At 32.1% G+C, this 22563-nt stretch overlaps 3 protein-coding genes across 4 annotated transcripts; 1 reads left to right on the forward strand and 2 right to left on the reverse strand.

The window, feature by feature from the left end:
* Positions 1-4529: 4529 nt before the first annotated feature.
* Positions 4530-9707, reverse strand: LOC108480457 (uncharacterized). 2 transcript variants are annotated; one of them, XM_017783470.2, is made up of 8 exons: positions 9154-9688; positions 8299-8433; positions 7962-8150; positions 7644-7705; positions 7374-7531; positions 6619-6767; positions 6388-6531; positions 4530-4908 (listed from the first exon to the last, which is right to left on the reverse strand). In XM_017783470.2, exons 1-8 carry the CDS (start codon positions 9508-9510, stop codon positions 4729-4731), a joined length of 1374 nt encoding a protein of 457 aa, XP_017638959.1. In that variant the 5' UTR covers positions 9511-9688; the 3' UTR covers positions 4530-4728. The 2 variants fall into 2 exon arrangements, with proteins under 2 accessions (XP_017638959.1, XP_017638958.1); XM_017783469.2 differs by having other exon boundaries at positions 6388-6767; positions 9154-9707.
* Positions 9708-10490: 783 nt separating this feature from the next.
* LOC108480558 (polynucleotide 3'-phosphatase ZDP) lies at positions 10491-15181 on the reverse strand. The gene is made up of 11 exons (XM_017783594.2): positions 14548-15181; positions 14398-14457; positions 13925-14005; positions 13403-13474; positions 13211-13267; positions 12867-12943; positions 12344-12425; positions 12126-12242; positions 11345-11472; positions 11103-11172; positions 10491-10697 (listed from the first exon to the last, which is right to left on the reverse strand). The coding sequence occupies exons 1-11, from the start codon at positions 14893-14895 to the stop codon at positions 10650-10652; spliced, it is 1140 nt and encodes a 379-aa protein (XP_017639083.1). The 5' UTR covers positions 14896-15181; the 3' UTR covers positions 10491-10649.
* A 2187-nt stretch (positions 15182-17368) lies between these two features.
* Positions 17369-21421, forward strand: LOC108483573 (uncharacterized). Its single transcript, XM_017787040.2, has 7 exons — positions 17369-18404; positions 18725-18820; positions 19423-19548; positions 19628-19717; positions 20111-20788; positions 20869-20961; positions 21109-21421. Exons 1-7 carry the CDS (start codon positions 17643-17645, stop codon positions 21151-21153), a joined length of 1890 nt encoding a protein of 629 aa, XP_017642529.1. The 5' UTR covers positions 17369-17642; the 3' UTR covers positions 21154-21421.
* The last annotated feature ends 1142 nt before the right edge of the window (positions 21422-22563 follow it).

Below are 22563 nucleotides of genomic sequence, written 5' to 3' on the forward strand. Positions count from 1 at the left end.
TACATTGATTCTCTTTCGGCTTTATAGCCGATTACATGTGATTTCCACTACTTTCTGCTTGTTTTGCTTTTGCTTTGCATGTTTCTCTGTTCCTTTCCTGTCTTCTTTTGTTTATTTGCAGGTGTGGAGGTGCAAGTGATGGGAGTGTCAGACAGTATGGGCAGCGCCTGGTCTCGGGCAGAGGAGGAAGTGGTTTGGCAGCTTCGCGTGAAATGAGTAGTTATTCTTGTATAGAACATTGGCCAGAAACCCTAGGGTTTCTGGCTTTCCAAAATTTTTTAGGGTTTTGGGCCTGTAAGGGGTTTGGGCTTCTGTGTATTGGGTTTTGGTTTTGTAAGGGTTTAGGGGTTATTAAATGGGTCATCCGGGGTTGGGTTGTAAAAGGGGTAAGTGGGTAGTTGGGTTTAGATTATTGGGCTCCGGGTATTGTAATGTATTTGGGATTTTGTGGGTCAGTGGTTTAAATATTTGGGTTTATTGGGCTGTGGGTATTTTGTAGAAGGGCCCAAAATTGGCCTACAACATAGGCCATTTGCAAGTTAGTCCCTGAACTTCAACTATAAATAGGCCTTTTCATTTTTCATTTCAACCATCCCCAACCAATCTTTCTCTCTTAGTTTTCTCTCTTCTCCCATTTGAGAATTCTTAAGGAATTCTATTTGTTTGTAATATTTTGGAGATAATAAAGTTATCATCTGGTGTTAGTGCCCGAGGACATAGGTATAATTTATCGAACCTCGTTAAAACTCTTGTGTTTTTTCTTGTCCTATTTTTCTTTCAATATTTGAGGGTATAATAGTAGTATTTAATTGTGCTATTAAATTACTATAGAAGGGATATTCTGACTAAGGAAAGACTTGGTATTTAAGAGATCCTTGTGATCCACCTCTCTTCCCTGGGAATTGAACTTTGTGTGGTTTTTTAGTACAATAATTTACACGCTTCCGACCCTATTGGAACAACAATCTCAAACCTCAAACCACTATTTCTCAAAAGGTTTCATTGGCAAAATGAAAAGTTCGTTAAGTGGGAAAGAATTTGCTACCGAGATTATTTGATGAAAGATGTAACAATTCAAGTTGCCAGTGCCAGTTACAAGGGTTAGATGCAATGCTAGTTGCAACTTAAGAAACATTCAGTATGTCATTGCAACTTGATTTATTTGGTTAGTATATTTCAATCAAAACTGTTTTTGGCCATCAAATCCTTATCTTTGGGTACTTTTAGCAACCCATTGTTGAAGATATATTGTGCAAGAATTAAGTTAAGTAAAAATTATATTAAGATTTTTAATGTGATTGAAGTTCCTACAAATAATATATTAGATATTTATTGAATTTTATGTCGAAAAGACATCTACCAATACACTTTTATTACATACATATTTGAATACCACTTTTGAGGAATTAAAAATATAAAGGATAACTTTATTAGGTTTAATGTATATGAGAGAGCACTTGTTCAATGAGGAATTGATTATCAATGCTAGTTGCATAAGTAAACTATCTTACAACTAAGCTTGTAAGGGAAAGACTTATGAAAGATTTAGTAGGAGAGTGATTTAACTTAAATCATGTATTGTACTTGTTGATGATTTATAATGGATTACTCTTTAGGTAAGGCCATACAAAGATAACAAGTTTCCAAACTATGTAATCGAACTTTTATGTTTATTTGTTATTTTATAATTATTAGTTAATTTGTTCACTTGCAATTGACCAAAAATTTAGAAGGCAAATTCAATAAATTCACACTTTAGATTTCCAAATGATGAAGTTGATGTGAGAGAAGTAGAGCACTTGAGCTAAACAAATGGCTACTGATAAGTGCACATATTTTACATATGTTGGACCCGAACATTTAGCATTTTTCATGATCCTTAGCAAAAATATTGTATTTTAATTTAGATGACTTATTTCGATCTCATTTGTTTAGTTCAAGTGCTCTACTTCTCTCACATCAACTTCATCATTTGAAAATCTAAACTATTTTCTTTTAAAAGTTGTTTTTTTATTTTATGCATTTTTAGATAATTGAATTTAATTTAGATGTTTTCAAACTTGAAATGGATGTATGGAAGCTTGAGGCTCAAGTTTTGAGACCATCGAAATATTAGACGAAGAACCGAAGTGAAGTTAATAAAGAATGGATTAATGGAATACTAACTTAGTGGCAAATTATAATTTTTTTTTTATTTTGAAAACATTTAAAATAAATCAACGTGTAAAATTTTGATCGTTTTTTATATTAGTTCCTATACTATACGTAAGTTGTAGATTTAGTTATTCTACTTTAATTTGATCAAATCTAGTTCATATATTTTTGAATTAGTCAATTTTAGTTTTATATTTTTAAATTTTAAAATTTCAGTTTTAACCTAAATTTTAACAGTTAAACGTGTTTAAATTCTTTCTTTAAAAAAATGTGTTTAAATTCTATTTCTAAACTTGTAGTATACAGAAAATCCTAGATTTAGTCTATATTCTCTACTATGCAATTTTGTTTTTAAACAACCTTAACTTCTCTCAAATATTTTTAGTTACTTAATTTTAGGTTAATATCCTAAAAACCCTTAAACTATCACACTTTGTTTAAACAAGCCTTTTTTTCTGTTTTAGTTAAATAAGGTCCTATTATATGAATATTTTTTCAAGAAGCTCTTAATTTTAATTGAAGTGATAAAATTGTTAATTTTTTAGGCATGGCATTTTCACATGGTTGTTAAAATAATATCATATCAACCAATTGGACCGAAAATTGGTCGGGGTATCGATTAATAGAGAAGCATCAGATTAATTGACTTGAGAATCAGGAATCAGTATAGATTGGTTGAACTAAGCTAAAAATTAATTAAATTAGATTTTTTTATTTTTAATATTTTTGTTTTTTTAAATTTTTAATAATTTATTTAATAAAATCAAAAGAATCGATGGAATCAATTTTACGGAGAAATCGGTACAACAAACCAGTTCTGAAACCTTGCATTTCCATTCTTATGTGTAAGTTGACAGTAAACACATAAGAAAAAAGAATTAAATATATGTTTTTGCTTTACTTTTACGCATTTCACAGTTTATTTGCTTTTAAATTTTAATATTAATCTCTAATTATACACTTAAATTCAAATAATTAAAGGTGTGTTTGATAAATTAAAATTTTAAGTACTAAAATTAAGTATTGAATTTTTATTGCTAGATTTTATAGTTGTTAAATTTATACTAAGAAAATGTTCGGAAAATGAATAAATATAAATATAAAATATAATTATATTATTTGATAAAAGTAAATATTGATTTTTTAAAAAATTGTTTTTAATTATAATTTTATTAATATAATTTTATATTATTTTAAATAATTATTCTCCACAATTATTTTATTATTATATTGCTTCAGTTATAGCATAGGATATCCTTTTGCTTTTAATCATTTTTTTTATAATTATATAAGGCCATTTGCTTTACTCTGGCCTCTTTCCCATTGCTTTTAATTTTTTTTTAAATTAATTAATTTACTGCCAATTCCCATTGCTTAGTTTTGCTTTTGGTTGGCCTTGTCTTTAATTACGCGTTGTTTCTTCAATTAATGTCTTCCCTTTCTTGTATTTGTCGATAAACTTATGCGTTGAGGGACCGCATCGCCACTAATTGGGTCCTATATGTAAACTTAATTATATTTCATATTTTGTATAATAATATAAATATCAATATAAAATAAGGTATTAAACGTGTGCCAATTAGATTTTGTTAGAAGTAACAAAGACAGCTTCAAGTATCTCATTATTTGGATAGTGTGGATTCTCATTTCACATTGTATGTTCAAACCCTGTCCAGATTTATTTTAATTTAGATTGTTCATCCATTTTTTGCAGTGTAATACTCTAATTCTTGTCATAAGTATATAGATTGCAATTGTAATTGTAATTCCCTAATTCGTCTATGGAAGTCATACGAATGTAATTTTAGTTTTAGTTTTACATTGTAGTCTCGATTCTAATTAGAATTGTAGTTATATGAAATTTGCCTTTATGATTGAAATGTGTATTTTCGTGCAAACTTTTTTTCCATCATTTAGTTTTAACGTGGCTAACATATAGACCTTGGGTTTTTTTTTAACAGTTGAACAAATTAAAAAGAGATGTATAACATGTCCAACCGTAAAAGAACTGTCAAGATATATTCGTCACCTCACCACATGTTTAACAAAAATAATCACGCCAAATTATTTTTGGAATTTAATGAAAATTTGTTGGCTTCAAAATTGGAAACACACATTAAAAGAAAAAAAAAAGTAAAGCGACTAAAAGTATTAAATTGAGGGACTAAATCCAACAAAAATGTATATAGTACAAGCACCTACTATAGAATTTAACCAAAAATCATCTATTACACTAGACCCGGGTGTTCAATACTTGCATTTTTTTAATTATTAAGAATGCATCATTTGTGCCATTTTCATGCCATTTATAGATGGATAAAAAGAAGTCTCCTTGAACCTTATATTATCATCCATTTACAGAAACAAGGAGCTAATTTTCTCATCAAATTAAGCCATTCCTTTGCCATTTACTAGCTTTCACTGGAAAATGAAATGAGGCATGAATTCTGCCTACAACATACATACATTTCATAGAACCTTAATTTGTGGTTCTAAGAGAAGCAAACTAAGTTGTAGGTAAAGAAATCAAATTGAGAACAGAGACTGAACATTTGAACTTTCTATGTAAAATTTTCAATTAAGAAAACGATTCAACACTGACAACTGGCCTGAGTCTCCATTCAACAAAAACACTTCGAGAGGAACATAAGGAGAGTCTGATAATGATCCAAACCTGTATGTTGGCTGTAACAATCTGCAACCTTTAGCACACTGGATAGCTAAGACACGTGGTCCAGTTCTCATCTGCCACACCTGTGCACATTCACATACTCAACCACTTGACACAAGAAATTGATATTATCAAGTGCATAACGGTAATTGCATATGAAGATCTAAGATCTGCATATATAAAGAAAACCATCCAAATGTTATCTAGTTTTCAGTCCCCAACACAACTCAAATCAGAACAGCAAAGCCAAAAATCAGTCAAATTCATATATCCTGATAGAGTAAATATTAGTAACATTCAATTCACTCGTGAGAAGATAAAATTAAGATGTTTCCTTTAAGAGTGAACCAAGTTTTAGACTAATACATCAATCCATTCACACAATTTTTCTACTTGAAATATGTAATTACTCGATCAAATCATAATAGCACGGTCCAATTGTTTTAGTAAGAGTTTTGACTAAAGCCCATGAGTAAAAAACACACTAGGGTTAAAAAAATGGAAATCTAAGGAAATAAAAATCAAAGTTGCCATCAATTTCTTATCAAGCATGCAAAAAGGAAAAAAAAAATTGAGAGAAAGAGGAGAAGCTCTAAAGAGAAGAGGAATGATAGAGAATGGTTTTTGGTCTTACAATTAAAAGAAAAAGTAAGTGAAAGCTCTTTTTTTATTTCTAATGAAATTATTAGGATATATTGTGAAAATGTGGGTGAACATTATTTTGGGGAACACCTAGAAAAGTTATGAAATTTCTTATGATTCTTATTAATTTATTGGATAAAACTATTGGAATTGTTCTATTATTGATTAAGAGATAATTAAAAAAAAAGCTACAGGAGCAATAAAAAAAAAGTTACAACAACATACAGGCAAAGGTAAGGGGGTAGATGGGCCCTGGCCCCCCAAAATGATAAAATTTTGATTTAGTCCTAAAAACTATAAAGATATATGCCAATACAATCGTGAAATTGCATTTTAGCTCTCATAAATATATATAACTTAATCTTCCCTCCCTCTCCACAGAAAAAATTTGGCCCCTTACAACACACCATTAGTTAAGAGTTTTTTTTTTTATATTCTCCATATCTGTTTTACAGATATTTGGGTTCGTGGTGATCCATCCCAACAATATCGTCTCCAAAGTTCGAACCTGCGTTCTCCCTTAGGAGTGCAATGTGCCTTACCATTGTTGGTATTAGTTAAGGAACAAGTGCCAGGCGCAATGCTAAGGCACACTGGCTTAGTAAAAAACCTTAATAATATATATACAAGTTGCAACCACCCATAGGCAAGGGTTCACACTGGCTTTTTGCGTGTAGCCCTTATGCACCCCATACCTGTGGATTGTTAGATGATATAAAACCAATAAATGTCAGACTCTTGCTTCTCTTACCTTAATGGTCATAGTATAAAAATAGATTCTCAAGGTCCTAACACAACAAGCAAAATGGGCTTTATATCGAAAGTTACTTGATCTTAGATTTGTAAGCCCTCAAACATTTAAACTATAAACTGGAAATTCCAAATAAAGGACAATAAGGACCAAGTAAGAATATAAAAACCTCAATAATTCCTTTTCGGGGCGCATGAATGGCTAAACAGAGGCAATAGTCACTCTTTCCTGGTACATGGTAAGAGGAACTTGCACGTTTATCATCTCTATTCACTAACATTTCCATGAAAAAGCAGTTTGCATCACGATATCCCTGAAAGAGAGCATGAAAAATACTGCTTAGACCAGAAAAAGGAGCAGTTGGTTCCCAAGAATTCAAAATTATAAAAGCAGAAGAAACCTTCCAAATTCGCACTACTACAAGTGCCTGAGTATCTAAGAGTAATATACGACCAAGTGAATCCGTGATAGCAGCCAAAGTGCCACTGGGTGATAAGGTCAGCTTTTCACCCTTTCTTGGGTAGTCCTTCAAACATGTCAATGAAGAAGCTGGCATAAGTCATGACATCAGTAACTTATTCTATGGGTCTTGGAAAAACATTAATAAGAACAAAAAATGACTAAGATTTGTGTGCTAAGCCTGTTAGCATTCACAACACCTCAAAAATGCACAAAGAACTTATAAGATTCTTTATCTGAGATTATGATAGAAACATATTAAATATTTAACTTCACATCAGAACACACTATGATGAACTCTGTTGCTCAGTATAAGCACATAGTTGAACAGCATAAATAAGCATGTAGCATGAATGAGAAGGAAAATTTATGAAATTAAGAGACTAAGAGCTTGGTAAATACAATAAGATGAGAAAGATGCAAGTAGCATTTCCATGTTTAAATATAAGATATGCTGCTAAACGTATTTGTGAAATGTGATTGTACCAAAACAATAATGAGAACTAAAGATCAGTTAAAACAAATGTCTATCAACTTCAATAACCTAAAATTTAATTCTGATAACACATTTCTTGAAGGACAATTAAAAGAATAAATGGATTTTGGACAAGCACATACTTTTAGAGATTCATCCTAGGACAAAACAATACCCCAACAAAATAAGGAAACACGAGGAAAAAAATTAACAAACTCCACCTTGAGCAAATGACTGAAGCTTCTCTTCTGGTTTACTGGTTGGTGTTGGTTCACTCCGCCATATCATTTTGGAAAAAGAAGCAATAGTGGAAAATGTGACAGGCATAACTTTTGACAAAATAACTCCTACCAAGGAACGTTTCCTATCTTCTGAAAGTCTTCAATATAGTTAAAAAAATTTGATTAGTAAAACATAATAAAAAGGAAGAAAAGAATCCATTTTTTATGGAAGGTAAATCATATTATATTTCAAAATGCAGAGAAACTAACCTGAAAGCAGAGATCACAGCATCATCTCCAATGGTGACAGCACAATAGTAACGTTGACTTGACTGCCCAACAATAAAAGCAGCTGAATTCATATAACAGCATAACTTCAGAAAACTTCCATAATTTATTAGAGAAGAACCAAAAGCATAGATAACAATGTACTACAAGGAACAAGAAATGAACAGAGAACAAGCAAAAACAGTTTTCCATATGCACATTCAAAGTCAAGTGGCCACTAATTAAGAATAAGAAAATGAGTAATTGCACTTCTAACTTGAGTTTTGGGCCTATAAGATTAAGCAATATAAAGAAAATCACCTGGAGTTCCATGAGTGGAGGTGGCATTATGCCAGTGATTGCTGCATCAACACATGACCCATACTTATTAACATTCCATATCTGGTAAGGCAATCTGTCGTCAGAGTTGCCGTTATCCTCTGAATCTTTATTTGATTTCTCATCCCAAAAACGAGAATGAGTTTCTTGAAACCACCTTTGAAGCATACTCTACAATAACAGAGGCAGGTAGTCTAAGTTAGTCAAACATGTCCCACATATACATATTGATAACATTTTGCTTCTGCATAAAATAAACAGGTAGGCTCATGCCAATTGCAGAATAACTAGTACATTTCCAAACAGCTATGTAACTCACCCGTATATCAGACCCATCAAAACGAGCGATTACACCCGGCATGACAACACAAACATCCTCTGAAGATATATCTTGCATCAGATCTTTCTTAGTTCCCCGAACTCTTAGCTTTATGATTTGTCCGTGATATACCATCTATAAAATTAAATATTAAACATATGAGTTCACCCATTCCAACAGCAATTTACATCTAAACTGATCTATACCTAATAAAACTAGATACAACTGATTATAACACAAGAAGACTCGTATGGCTCATCATTTAATGAAACATATAAAACTTTCAGGTTTATAGTTTCCTCAAAAATTATACAAAAAAAAAAAAAGAAAGAACACCGATAATGTTAATTTCACTTTGCACAAGTTAATTTTTTTACAACGAGAAGCTCATTCTCCATTGTGAGACATTCGAGCCAATCGAGCATTTTCATTCTAACACACCAAGCCTGGTATGCAACAAAGGTTAAGCATCAACAAACTTATGGCAATAGTAAACTAGACATGTCTTAATGAAGTTAGCAAAGCATAAAATTCAAAAATAATAATAAATAAACCCAGCATTGAATAAATGGAAAATCATCAAACTACAATTTTTTAGATGCTTCTACTACTTCTTTCCAAAAGCATAATATAAAAAGCAATAAGTGCGAAGAATTAAAATTAAAAACACAATCTTTCTAGATGACCAAATGCATAAGTCTACTTTTACATAATGTAACAATCTTTATTAAAACATTTATTCCAGTTATTGTTCGTTTAATCAAATTACATAATTTTGCTATAAACCAACTTCTCAAGAAAATATCAATTACAAACAAACCAAACCAAAGAAAAATAAGTATATAGAAGCATTACCTGTCTATGAATCAAATCACCACGCAAAGAGTACATCAAAAGGAATCCTCTAGAGGTTCCGATTGCAATCACTTTAATATCATCGAAAACCAGCCACTCGATGGCCGTGATGCGCTCTGCCTCGATAGGTGACAGTTCGGGTCGGATCTTAACCCGAGGTTCGTCCGAGTCGGACCAGCCGAGGATGAGAACAACAGATCGGTTAGCGATTGCGAGAGAATGGGCGTCGAGAGCGCAGAGGACGGTGGTGCCGGCATCAGGGGCTAACCAACCTTCCTTTCCGGCACCGAACTCCGTCAAATCTTCGCAGGCGATGCAGCCGAGTTCCGTCAAGTGATGGTGGCTCCGCTTGGACATTGACACTGGATTTCGGATTTTGATTTCGTGTTCTTCTTTTTCTTTGACAGCTGAGTTTATGGGAGGAAAGAACACGTGACTTGTACGATTAACGTCGCGAGCTGTAAAGTATATTTAGAGAATTGGATTAATTATAACAGACATCCTCAAATTATGCTTAAAATCTAAATCAGCTTTTAAACTTGAAAATATTCTAATTAAATTCTCAAATTATCAACATCAGATTATGGTCATTCCATAAGCTTAGCTATTATGGTCATTCCGTAAGGTTAGCTATTAGCTTATGTGTTAAAAGGTAGCTAAAATGAGATTCTTCCTATTTTCAATTATGGGCTTAAATAAAACATATTATATTCAACTTCTTTCTTATAATTTCGGATAATATTTAAATTTAAATTCACATATTTATTATCCGAATTCGTTGTTACGGATAATGAATATTTTTTTATACTCGATAATTTATTTATTAGTAAATATCATATTCAAATTTGAAAACATCTTCGTAAATTTGAACTCGAAATAATCGGAAACAGCAAATATCCAATCCAGTACGATGATGAACTCAGTCATGTTAAACATGTTCGGAATTTCCACCAAATTCTTATTACTTGATATATCTAAAACCCTCCAATTTTGATGTTGAAAAGAAAATTGGAAACTTTTCAAATACCAGTAGAGTCATATGAGCTTAACTGGTTCCATGTTCTGTTACTGAAATATCTCAACAAGAGCTGTACATTACCTCCAACAAGATGACAATGTAAAATCAGGTACCCAAAATTCGAAAACAACAGGAACGCTGATCCTTTTAGCAATTAGCCAGGGGAACTCAGTGTTTCTGTTAGGAAGAATGTGCTCGATTTTAGGGATAACCGATGCGAATGAAGTTTTATTTTCGATGAATATGCTGCCAAGGCAAAGAAAGGCCTTAAATGAAACAATCTAAAGCATAAAGGCTATATAAGATAAGATAAAAAGTATAGCTTGAAACTAATAAAGTTTTATTCACAAGCAATTTGAGTACAGGTTTTGCTGTTAAAAGGATATCTAAGATAAGATAAAAGTATAGCTTGAAACTAATAAAGTACTACATGCCGGTCACTCATAAAGTACTACATGCCGGCATCCACTAACCCGAACTAAGATCTGAAATAGTCCTCAGGAACGTAAAATTTCAATCCTACCGCCTGCAACCATAACAAAACCGTGTAAATGACGCTATTTTAATAAATATATATGAGTTTAGACATTGATCAATATCAATAATTGAGGCATCCAAGTGGCACACAAGCGGAAAACGGGGGGCAGTTTAGAAGATGTGCACTAAAAGGACCATAGTTCTTCGTTCTTGCAGGTTACAGAAAAAGGGCTAAGCGGAAACAACAGCAAGACCATGGAAAAAAGGTTACAAAATTGTATAACTAGGCAGGAATATTGGTTATTGATATAAAAAGGCCATTTTCAGTATTCCAGCCTCAGCCAAAATGCCAGCGTAGAAAGACAAGTTAAGCAAACATAAATCAATAATGAAAACTAATGCATTCGGAAAAATGAAATAAAATAATCAATACAATGAATAAGTTAAATGAGACCTGTGCAAATTTTATATCAGCATCACTATGATCATTGGGTCTCCCAGCAGCATCGCCAACATAAAAAGATCTAGAACACAGAAAATCATAGTTCCTGTCAAATAAATAAACTTAAATGCCCACATGACACGATTATACTAAAATCTTTCGTGAATCACCAACAGCAAGTACAAACATAGATACTTAAAAGTTTAGAATAGTGAAATGTAGCGAAACAAGATAACAAAGACGGGAAAAATAACTGATCCATATCAATTGGAATGCCAGAGTTGAAATGTTTCTCCATAATGTGCCACATGCCAGGCTTTGGTTTGCGGAAAGGATCAACAGCTTTACCACCAGAACTGCTTATCCCACAAGCTATGAAAACCTGCATGCATATAAAACAAGTGAAGACCTGTAAAATTCATGTTATTCTTACATTATAGTAGAGCATTTCAGAAGCATTCCACGGTCATTTAAAAAGTATGAAATCAAGCAAGAAGATAAAGCCAGATGTTCGTTAGAGATGATCCCATCATTACAGAAATCAGTATGGTGATTTGTACTTCATTGTTCAGATAGCATCATGCATTATAAAGTGACCATGAAAACCTTTTCAGATATCAGAGAATGATGCCTGACAAGTTGTTTTATTCAGTGCATTCAAAGATCCCAACAGACCTCAGAGTTGGACTTTGGATTGTCCCCATTACTACTATAATTGTTCATTTGCTGCAAGCTGCAAACTTTAAGCAGCACATTAGACTCGATTTAAATAAGCCTTAATCTCAAACTAGTTGGGTTTGCCAGATGAAAGTATCTTCCCCACTCTCTCAGTGAAGGGTTCCATCATCTAAAGGTTTGAGCACCACCTTGATAACACCATTGAGATGAAGACTGGGAGCAATTATTTCAACAAGCACCGTCATGCTGGTTTAAGTCTCAGTGCTAGAAATTATTCGAGATTTGTTCAAATAGAATGGAGGATCTTTCCTTTTATGGAGGAATAATAAAGGTTTACCAAAGGGAGCAAAACCAAACCTGCATTGGAACCTTTACTTTATTGATGAAATTGGTGATACGTCCAATTTTCGAGTCCACAGCTACCTGCCTTTTATTCTTCCAGCGGTCAATATTGGATTCATTTGTAAAAATTACCTAAATATTGCACAACCCAAAGTTGCAATAAGAAAACAGATTGCAGCTATATTTTCTTAGAAAATAAACAAACAGAAATCTTTCAGAACACGAGACAAAACCAGCTTAAAGCCCTCTTCATAAAGACTCTGCAGCTTCTCTGGTATTGAAGGATACATAAGGGACCAAGCATCTGCACCTACTCTGAAAGACGAGTATAGATATCAATTCAAAAAATTGAGCAGCTGCTTCAATTCAACACAATAACCTTTCCCACATTTATCGGCACAATAACCGTTTCCCCTTTATTCCCCATACCTCCTAAACCTCTAATTCCTATATCCAGAATGGCAGTTATGTTGAATTCTACTCCATCCAATCAAATTGAATGCGTGGGAGGGAAAAATGTTTAAAAGAATTTAACATCATTCAGAACCAAAAACAAGTTAAAAAATGGGCAAGCATATCAATGACATAGAACAAAAATTCGAGAATTTCATATAACAAAGATGCGAAATCAACTGATAGAAAAACAAGCAAGTACTTTATTCATCCAATGCCAATACATGTCAAATTTATGCAAATTCAAATGTATATATGCAGAACAACCATAATTAAATGCACAAAAACTGCATATAACCATACCTTTTAAGAGATGTTTTAGCCAGACAACCATCAAAATCAAAAGCTGCAATTTTACCAGAATCATGGAGACCATCATCCTGAGAAAGACACAGGGAGATGTCACCTTATAATTGAAGTACTCGATACCAGAAAATCAATTAAAATAAATAACGGTTCAAGAACATTAACATGTCTCAACATAAGAAGCATATGGATACACCACCAAAAGATCAAACAAGTAAAATGACAAATAGCTAGAATCTGTAAGATTAAACCAATTATTGAGCTTGTGCATCCATTATCATAAAAGAAGTCAAGTTTTTCTTCCTTCGTTTCTCTTCTGTATTATATGATTGGCATCTTACCCGCTCAAGAAATATAATTGTCTGGAATGCCTTCCATTTTGGTTCTAATGCAGCATCCTAAAGGCAAAGAAAAAGATACAAACAGGTAAAGGCCGAAAACTTTTCAACAATTTATAAACATTTCAGCCCTAAATAATGAAACTTCTTTAGAATATTTTAAGGTTCAAAAACATCAAGTAAGATACACTATACCTTATACTTATCCTTGATATCAGAGACAGAAAAGGCTATGTCAAACTGAGCTTTCTCATCAGGTGCTGACAACTAGTTGATGGCATACAAATTTAGAATTGATTAGTTGTTGGGGATCCTCAACTACACAAATATCATGAACTCAAGCATTATATATATATGTATTAACCACATGAACCGACCACACTTTACACATTTATCCATGCATAGAATAATTAGTGCACGGTCAATTAAGCAGGCTTTGAATTTGGAAATAACAATAGGTGATTACAACGTTATTTCCTTTGTTTATTCTTTAGGGTGCTCAACATACAAGGAAAGCGAAAAAAGGGATAACCCGCCCTTACTTCCTCCACTTCATATCTTCTTTGTTTTAATTCACTTTCATTCATGACATGGCATAAAATATGAAAGATAAATGATAATAAGTGCAACGGAAAGGTAAAACTGGAAAACTTATTCTCCTTTTCTTTCTGAAGGTCTCTATGCCATGCAAGAAAATGGAAAGGGGTACTCCCCTACCTTAATTTTCTTTGTATTGCTTTTCTCTGATTCAGTTTCTTCTTCTTGTTCCCTTTCCTCTTCATCATCTTTTCCTCGCAACTGTTCACAAAACAGATAAATAGTTGTTTTAGTTATACTTGTTTGTTCTTAATGTATAGTTTCAGGTAGGAGAGAGAATAACTGAATAAGCAATACATTTTTGTACGACTCATTAGTCATTACACTCATGACAGCAAAGAATTAAACAGAACACAGAACTAGAGTCCTCTTGGACACAATGGTTCATCATTACACAAACTTGACCTAAAATTCGGATACAAAGCACAACAGTACAAACATAAATCAGACATAATTAACTGGCATTTCTCAAATCACACTCAACTGTGTTATGAAGCATCCAAGCTAAACCAACTACGAAACTCTAAAATTAACCAGCAAAAGATAACATCAGTTCATATTTGCTATCACAGTTCGGAAACTTAACAAAGTACCTGCTTAGGCGATTTAATAGACCCATCAGCCAATTTCTTTAAAGCTTCCTGGTCAACACCCTAACACCAATAACAGAAAATAATCCCTTTTTAATCAAAACCCAATTTTTTAAAATAATTTTTTAGCTGCAAGAGAAAAGGAATTTCAACCTTGAGAGAGTCAAAGCCCTTAATAACATCAAGGGAATCAATTTTTTCATGGAAGCAATCCAAGTGATGCCATTTGGTCATATCAAAGCCCCTAGCATCTCTGGTAACAAGGCCTAACCTCAAGGCCTGAGCAGTTATAGTTTTCCCACATTTTTTGCAAGAGGACCTGCCAGACTTGGCATACTCAGCTACGATTTTGGTGGACATATTTCGCTTTTCCCAGAAGTGAAAAGAAAAATGAGAAAAAAGGTTCGAGCTTTTAGGGGATTCTGGTTTGGAGAAGTGGCAAAACAAAAGAGGAGTTTTGGGTTTATTGGGGACTGTGAGGATAAAGGAAAGTTTTAGCATAGAAAAAGATGTGGGGCTCCGGGAAGAGCCGAATAGGTTTAATGGGTTCCCGCCATTTTGCGGTAGTTCTGTTGGCGAGCTAGCGTTTTAGTGTTACAGTGTCTTTGCTCTTCAATATTCTTTTATTTGTTTGGGTGGTGAGAAAATGAGAGAAAGTACACACACACCAAAAAATAAAAATAAAAAAAGTAAAAACAGAGGCTAGAGAGTAGAATGGGCTTTTTGCCTTTTAACCTATTTTCGTTGTCATTTTTGGGGAGAAAAAGAAGGATGATCTGAATCACCTGACAATGTTTAACTCTACAATTTGATATAAATAAATAAATAAAAATATCGTATAAAATTTAATAATAACATGAATATCTTAATTATTATTATCTTGCTTAAAAAAGATATTATTATTTATCAAAAATATTTTAGATACATAATAATTCCATTAATTAAAATAGCAACACAATGTAAAAGTTAGTGGGTTAATAAAGTAAAATAACAACCCTTGTCCATGGCTATATTAAATGTGGGTTCAAAAGTATAAAGGTTTAACTAAAAATAAATTATACTTATCTTAATATTATTTAAGTATAATTTTAATTTATTTTTAATTTGTTAGAAAATATTTATCATTTTTTAGTGTTTTTGATATATTATATTTTAAATAAATATATAAAAATTAATATAGGTCGAGCGAGGTGAACTTAAGTTTTAGCATTTTTTATACAAATTGGACTTATACAAAATTTTAGGCTCATTTTTTCGACCAAACCTATCAAACGGTTTTAAAATTTATCAAGGCCGGACCTATTAACTGTTCTAAACACAACCTGTTAAATTACAATAATTTTTTTATATGTTACTAAATTATGCCAGTTAAGTACAAATTATATGGAATAAAAATACAAAAATTACATTTAAAATCACTTGTTGTAAGCTTATAATAATTACATATCATGATTGTCATAAAGTCAAAAGAAAGAAAGATATACAAAATAAGAATCGTTTACTTGGTGGTATAAAAAAATTACTTGAAATGCATTCGACAATAATAACATCCTAACGCTATTATCATCGCACTGCACCAACAATTAACTCTGGTCAGTAATAACAATACTAAAATTCGAAAAAGATCATTAAGCATTGGTGATTTACAAAACTAGTCTCCAACACTACGGCCTAGTTTATGAATGTTTCTCCAAAAATCAATATATGTTGGGTTGGCCCAACATTCTCTAAAACTTCCTAAAAACACTAAGGCCTAGTTAAGTCCGTGTGCATTTAACATATAGCGTAAACTACAAAAATAGTCATCCAGTTATGTATTTCGTTCTACTTTAGTTACCGACTATTAATTTTTATGATTTAGTTATCAAAACTTTTCGAAATATAAAGCTTACAAGGGTTTTCTATTGGTCTAATAACAAATTTAATCATCTAATATTTACACATTCTATCAATTTGATCACAAATATAAAAAATACAACAAATTTAGCCTTCAATGTATATAAAATTTAACATTTTGTTTGAATTCTAAAAATTCAATAAATAGTCCTCAACATTTACACAATTTCAAATTAGTACTAATTCTAAATTTAAAACAATAATTAGGTGACCATAATAGAGTGAAAGATATAATCGGGTGATAAATTTTATACTTTACCCTAACATAGATTAAGAAAGAGACTTTTTTTAATAAAATAATCAACATTTTAATAAACTAGATCATGACAAGTGACAAATGAAATTACGTAGCAAATGTATTTATAAAAATTGATATAAATAATAAACTAGGTTTTGATTGAATAGAAAAGTACAAATATTTAAAAAATAGAAGATTTAGTTCAAATCTTATTATGCGTGCACATTTTTTATATAAAATATATAAAATGATAAAAATATCTTCAAAATTATATTATTTATTTTTAAAATAAAAGCATTTTTGTCGATATCAAGTTGAATTGTGATTAGTTAATTATTGTCGATATCCAATATTATAAAAAAAAAAAAAGTAGAAAGATCTCTCTAGTCCTCTCAATTTCAAAATTGAGCAAACAGTTCCTCTAAAAAATCAAAACAAATTGATCATTGTCAATTTTGAAAATGAGTAACTAAGGACAATTAATCATGACATTAATATTTTTCATCAATTGTATATGGTTTTGATTAGTATAATAATAAATTTAGCCTTAAAGTTTACACATTCTGTCAATCTGGTATTAATTTAACAAATTTATCTCGTAATATTTGAGTAAATTTATAATTGTTGAGGTTGAATTTATTTAAAATTTTAAAATTAAGACCAAAATGATAAAAGTATGTAAATATCAAAGTTTAAATTTGTTATTATATCAATTAAAATTATGTATAATTGATAGAAAATATTAATATCTTAATTAATTATATTTAATTACTCACTTTAAAAATTAACAAAAATTAAATTACTTCAATATTTTTGAGAGGAATCAATTTCCTTAAATTTGAAATTGAGAGAAGCTGGATAAGTGATTTTAGCAAAGGAAACCCTATATTCCAATTATTTTTCTAAGGGAAAAGGAAAAAGGTAACTATGTGTCTTTTAATGCTTACTTCACGTTGGGCGTTCAGCGTTCTCCTCTTCCCCATGTTTTCCCCTTCTCTGGCATCACTCTCTCGCCCTCCAACTAAAATTATTTAATAAATCATTCAAGTTGAAGAATCTTCTCCCATAAGATTCCATAAACAAAGGAAAACCCGAATGAATCCTTGTCCTAATAATGAACCCGTATGATGAGAAAAGGCTAAGAGACGAAGTCATCTACTTACACTATCTCTGGGAACAAGGTCCCCCTCAGACCACTAATCAAACCCTTCCGAAAAGACCCAGACCTTCAACCCAAAACCCCATCAACAGAAGAAAGTTTGCTCATTCTGGATCCCACCCTCCACCCAAACCTGACCCTGGGCTCGACTGGTCAGTCCTTCTGAAACCCACATCACCTTCCTCTCCTGGATGGCCAGAACCCAAGTCTAAACCAGACCCCATGGTCAGACCTGTTTCAATTGAAGACCAAGCTAGGTTTGCCAACATGCAAATGCAAAACAAGGTTCTTGACGGTTGCAAAGAGTTTTTCAAGAAAAGGGTTCGTGATGAAGAAAACGATGATGGTGATGATGATGATGTTGATGTTGATGTTGATGAAGAAGAAGAAGAAAAGAATGAAGTAGACATGTTTTTTATGAGAATTTTTGTGAATAACAGTGAGTTGAGGGGCTACTATGAGGAGAATCATGAGAAAGGTGAGTTCTTTTGCTTGGTTTGTGGTGGCATTGGTGAAAATTTAGGTAAGAAATTCCAGGGATGTGTTGGACTTGTACAGCATTGTATGTCGATTTCGAAAACAAAGTGTAAGACAGGCCATAGAGCTTTTGGATTGGTTGTTTGTAAAGTTCTTGGTTGGGACATTGATAGGTTGCCTGTGATTTTGTTGAAAGGAGAGCCTTTGAGTCGTATTTTGGCTAATTCAAGGGAATCACAGGTAAACTTCTTATGTTTATTTGCATTTTAATTGCCTAATAATTGTATCAATCATGAAGCTGTATGAGTGTTGGATACATGGTATAGATTGTTTGAATTGAGCAATTTGTAGAATTTACATTGATGATTATTGGTTATAAGAACTGCTATGAATGGTAAGGTTTGTAGTGTTAAGGATTTATGTTGAATTGATGGTCGGTGAGGTGAGTGAGTTTTTTCCCTTATTATTTGCTTAATTAATGAGGAATTTTGTGTAATATGAGTTTAGGAATTGGATGTATAGTGAAATAAGAACTTGTATCCTAATGGTGTTGAGTGCAGAACACTTTGCAAGGAGAAGGTTCCGATAAAAATGTAAAAAATCTTGAAACTGGAAATTCAAGTGGCGAAGTCCGGAAAGATGGCTCTGATTCTCTGGTGAGGGTTCATCTCTTTACTTTTTCTGTTAGTGTTTTTATGGACCATTTGCAATGTTGTGCTGGTAGTGATCACTGCATGATGTGAAGTAATAATAGTTGTTATAGCATTGTAGATGTGGGGTTGGCATTTCATGGACAATTGAGCAGGATTATTATGTATGTCAGATATGCAAACTTTTGATATTTCAAAAATCAGTTAACAAATTACTTAAATACGAAGGTACCACTTACTGATATTCCCTTGCCGGTATACTTAGTACCATTGTCTTTATTTCATTCCTAAGAGCACTATAATTCTTGATCTTAATGTTTTATAAGTATTCAATCTCATGATGTATTTAGAGGAAGGACAATAGATGATTTGAGGATATGCCAATGGTTGTCAAAAAGCCTAGAGTTTCTCCTAGAATATTTTGAAACTAAGCCTTTTCTGTGAAGTACTAAAGCCAACCTCGTTTATTCAATTCGGTCAGAGCATGCTTTTGTTTGATTTTATCCATGTTGTGGCTTTTTCAAATGTTCCTTATCCTGACATTGTTCGTGCATTAGTTAATTTTGGTTTTGTCAAGCTCAAGGATTTGCTTACATTGAATGCTGCAGGATAAGGAGGATGATTTAACGGGTGATGTAGAGTTCATGAATGCTGATGGCAATGGGTCAGTTAAAAAAGAGGTTTTTAGTAATGATCAGAGTAACGGTGAATTGATGGCCTGTAACATGAGTAATGTGAGTGTAGGACTATTTGTTTTATCATTTTTGGAATCTTTAGTAAACATGGATATCTTGTTGTTCTTGTGAGTTGTAGAATTTCTTAGAGGAGGAGGATGCCAATGAAAATGTTGAAAGTCTCGAGATTTCAGATGGTGAACCAAACAAAGGATCGGTTAATGATCTGGTGAGATAATGGTTTTCTAGCAGTGTTTGTATGTCATATAAATCACCTGAAATTACTTTACCAGAACCTCAGCCTTGTTCTTTATATCATACCACAAGGAGCTCTAAAAAGCTTTTCCATGATCCACAAGTTTTTAGAAACTCGTTATTTGGTGAAAGAAAGGCAAATTTGAAAGTACTAAGGTGTTTTACGGAGAAAAGCGTGAGGAAGTTTACGAGACTAAGTTACCTAATCTTCCCTCAGCTACACATCAATTCTTACAAAGCATTACCTAAGTTTTGCCTTCTGCAAGTTGTTATTTTAGATTCCCTCACTTGCACCCTTGCTTTTGAATGTTAAACTGATGAAAGTCAATAAATGATTTTGGTACCATCAAAATCTAAAATAATGCAGGGATTAGGCTCGTCTCAGGTCACAACCACCGGGTGGCCCTGCATAGAATCCATTGATGTGTCCACTTCAACAACTCCGGAATGGCCCAGCTTTGAGCCTTGTACTGCTTCTATCACTCATGTGATTTCTGCCGAAGAACAGATTAGAATAAACATGGTGCAGTGGCAGCTGAATGTCTTTGATGCTTGCAAACAATTCTTATCTAAAACAGCCGGATCAGACATCGATGAAGATGATAATGAATTTAATGAAGATGATTTAATGGATGATGATGGGTCTAATGACAGTAATGAGTTCAATTTCTTTCTGAGGCTTTTCACAGAGAACGATGAACTCCGAAGTTATTACGAGACTTACTGCAGAGATGGGGATTTCTGGTGTTTGGTCTGTCGCGGGATTGGGAAGAAAGATTGGAGGATTTTTAAAGACTGTGTGGGGCTAATTCAGCATTCCACTGCAATATCAAAGACAAAAAGGAAGCAAGCTCATAGAGCTTTCGGGCAGGTTATTTGTAAGGTTCTTAATTGGGATTTTGACCGTCTTCCATCGATCATGTTGAAGAACAAACCTTATAGCCATTCCATCAATCATGCTCTTACGGATAAATCAAAGTCCGAGTCAGGTTCAAAGGAGGATGTTGATGCACATCAAAATAATAGCCTGTTGATGAATAGTGAGGTCAGTAATGCACCCATATTGACCTACATACTTTCTGGTACCCACAACTCTTTGCCCTTCTTAAATAGCTTCCATTGCAGAATACCTTGAACGAAGAACCCGGCAAAGATGCTAATTTAGAAAACAGAGCTTTGAATATTGGAGCAAATGAAGATAAACCAGAAAATCCCATGGTGAGTTGGTATTTTTCGAATGTTTTATGTTATTCTCTTGCTTTACGCCTTTCGGGAAGCAATATGGTTTAATCATGTTGAAATTTTAGAATATTGAAGCTGGCATGGCAGTTGCTTTGTTCTTTGCTAACCATTCATTGTGAACAGAATTCTTCAGGAAAAAATAACACAAATTCTGAAGTAGACCAATGATGACATGGAGAATTCTAGTTTTGAAGATCAGAGTGAAGAAGATGCTCACCATCACAAGTAGAAGAAATGAATTTATCAAGAAAACATGGTAGGTAGTGAAAGTTTGTGTTAAATTATTGCGCAAGTACCATTAGGATCAACAACTCCATTTAGCATTGCTCTCTCTATGTGATAAGTGGTAGTAGTTGTTTAGGAATCGAATATTAACGAATGGACTTAAAAACGAACTTATTTGGGATCGGTGTTAATTGAAGACTTATAATATAAATCTTTTGAGTTGGCTTTATCTTTTAAAATAAATAATTAAATTTAAATAATTTATTTAATTATGGTATAATGATAAATTTAATCTCTAGTGTTTATCTTATTTGTCACTTTCGTCTTATTTTTTCACTTTGGTTCTCTTTCTTTGAACGGAAAAATTACTTCATAGTTGTTGTTGATAATTATTTTATTTTTTTAATGAAAGTTTTTGAAATTTTTGAAAATTTTATTAATCATTATGTGCTTTTCTAAAACCAGTTTCCAATGGCGTTGTACGTGCTTATTTTTATTTCATTAAATAATGTATTTTAATTTTTCAAAAGATATATTTTAATAATTAAATGATTAATTAATTTTGAAAAATAATTTAGAGAAAAAATAACATTTTAAAGTAATAAAATAAAAACAATCGATAGGATAAAATAAATAAAGTATAAAATGAATTTATAAAATTATTTACCATATAATTGATCATTTCCTTTTTTTTATATTGCATTTTCATTTTTATATTAAGAAATGGTTTAATATTAATAACCAAAATAATAATTTTTAACAAAAGGGAAAATAATATAAAATAAAAAGATAAGATATTTAATTAACACCAAGTAAAAAATAAATTATATTATTAAATTTATAATAATATAATTATACTTAATATTGATATTATATTATTTGTTTGTTCATGTGCTCTTTGAAACAATCAATTGAAATACATTGGCGGAGTTATGATGTTAACTTTGTGATACGCAAGGGAAAGATATGAGGAAAGTAATGAGAGTGCTAAGAGTAGGCATGGCTCTTTTTATATTCCAATTTTTACTTCTCAAATTTAGCTTCTTTAAGAAGATTTTTCATTTGTTTTTTCAAGAAAAATATTTTTAATATTATTTGTAATATTATAAAAATATTGGAAGGGTTTTCTTTTATATTTAGGAGGGCCTAGAAAGTGGGAAATTGAAAAATATTAGACCTTGACGGCTATAGCTCGCTGAATCTCTTAGTGGAAAATCATAAAAGAAAATAATGTCGTAAAGTGAAAAATATAATATTAATTTTTTATAATGATAATCTCACTTATTATTTTATATATCATAATTTTGTATATGATTTCGTTTTTTTTATCATATAACTCGTCTTCTAATAAAA

The sequence above is a fragment of the Gossypium arboreum genome, chromosome 1 (genome assembly GCF_025698485.1).
Source record: "Gossypium arboreum isolate Shixiya-1 chromosome 1, ASM2569848v2, whole genome shotgun sequence".
Classification (NCBI taxonomy): Eukaryota; Viridiplantae; Streptophyta; class Magnoliopsida; order Malvales; family Malvaceae; genus Gossypium; species Gossypium arboreum.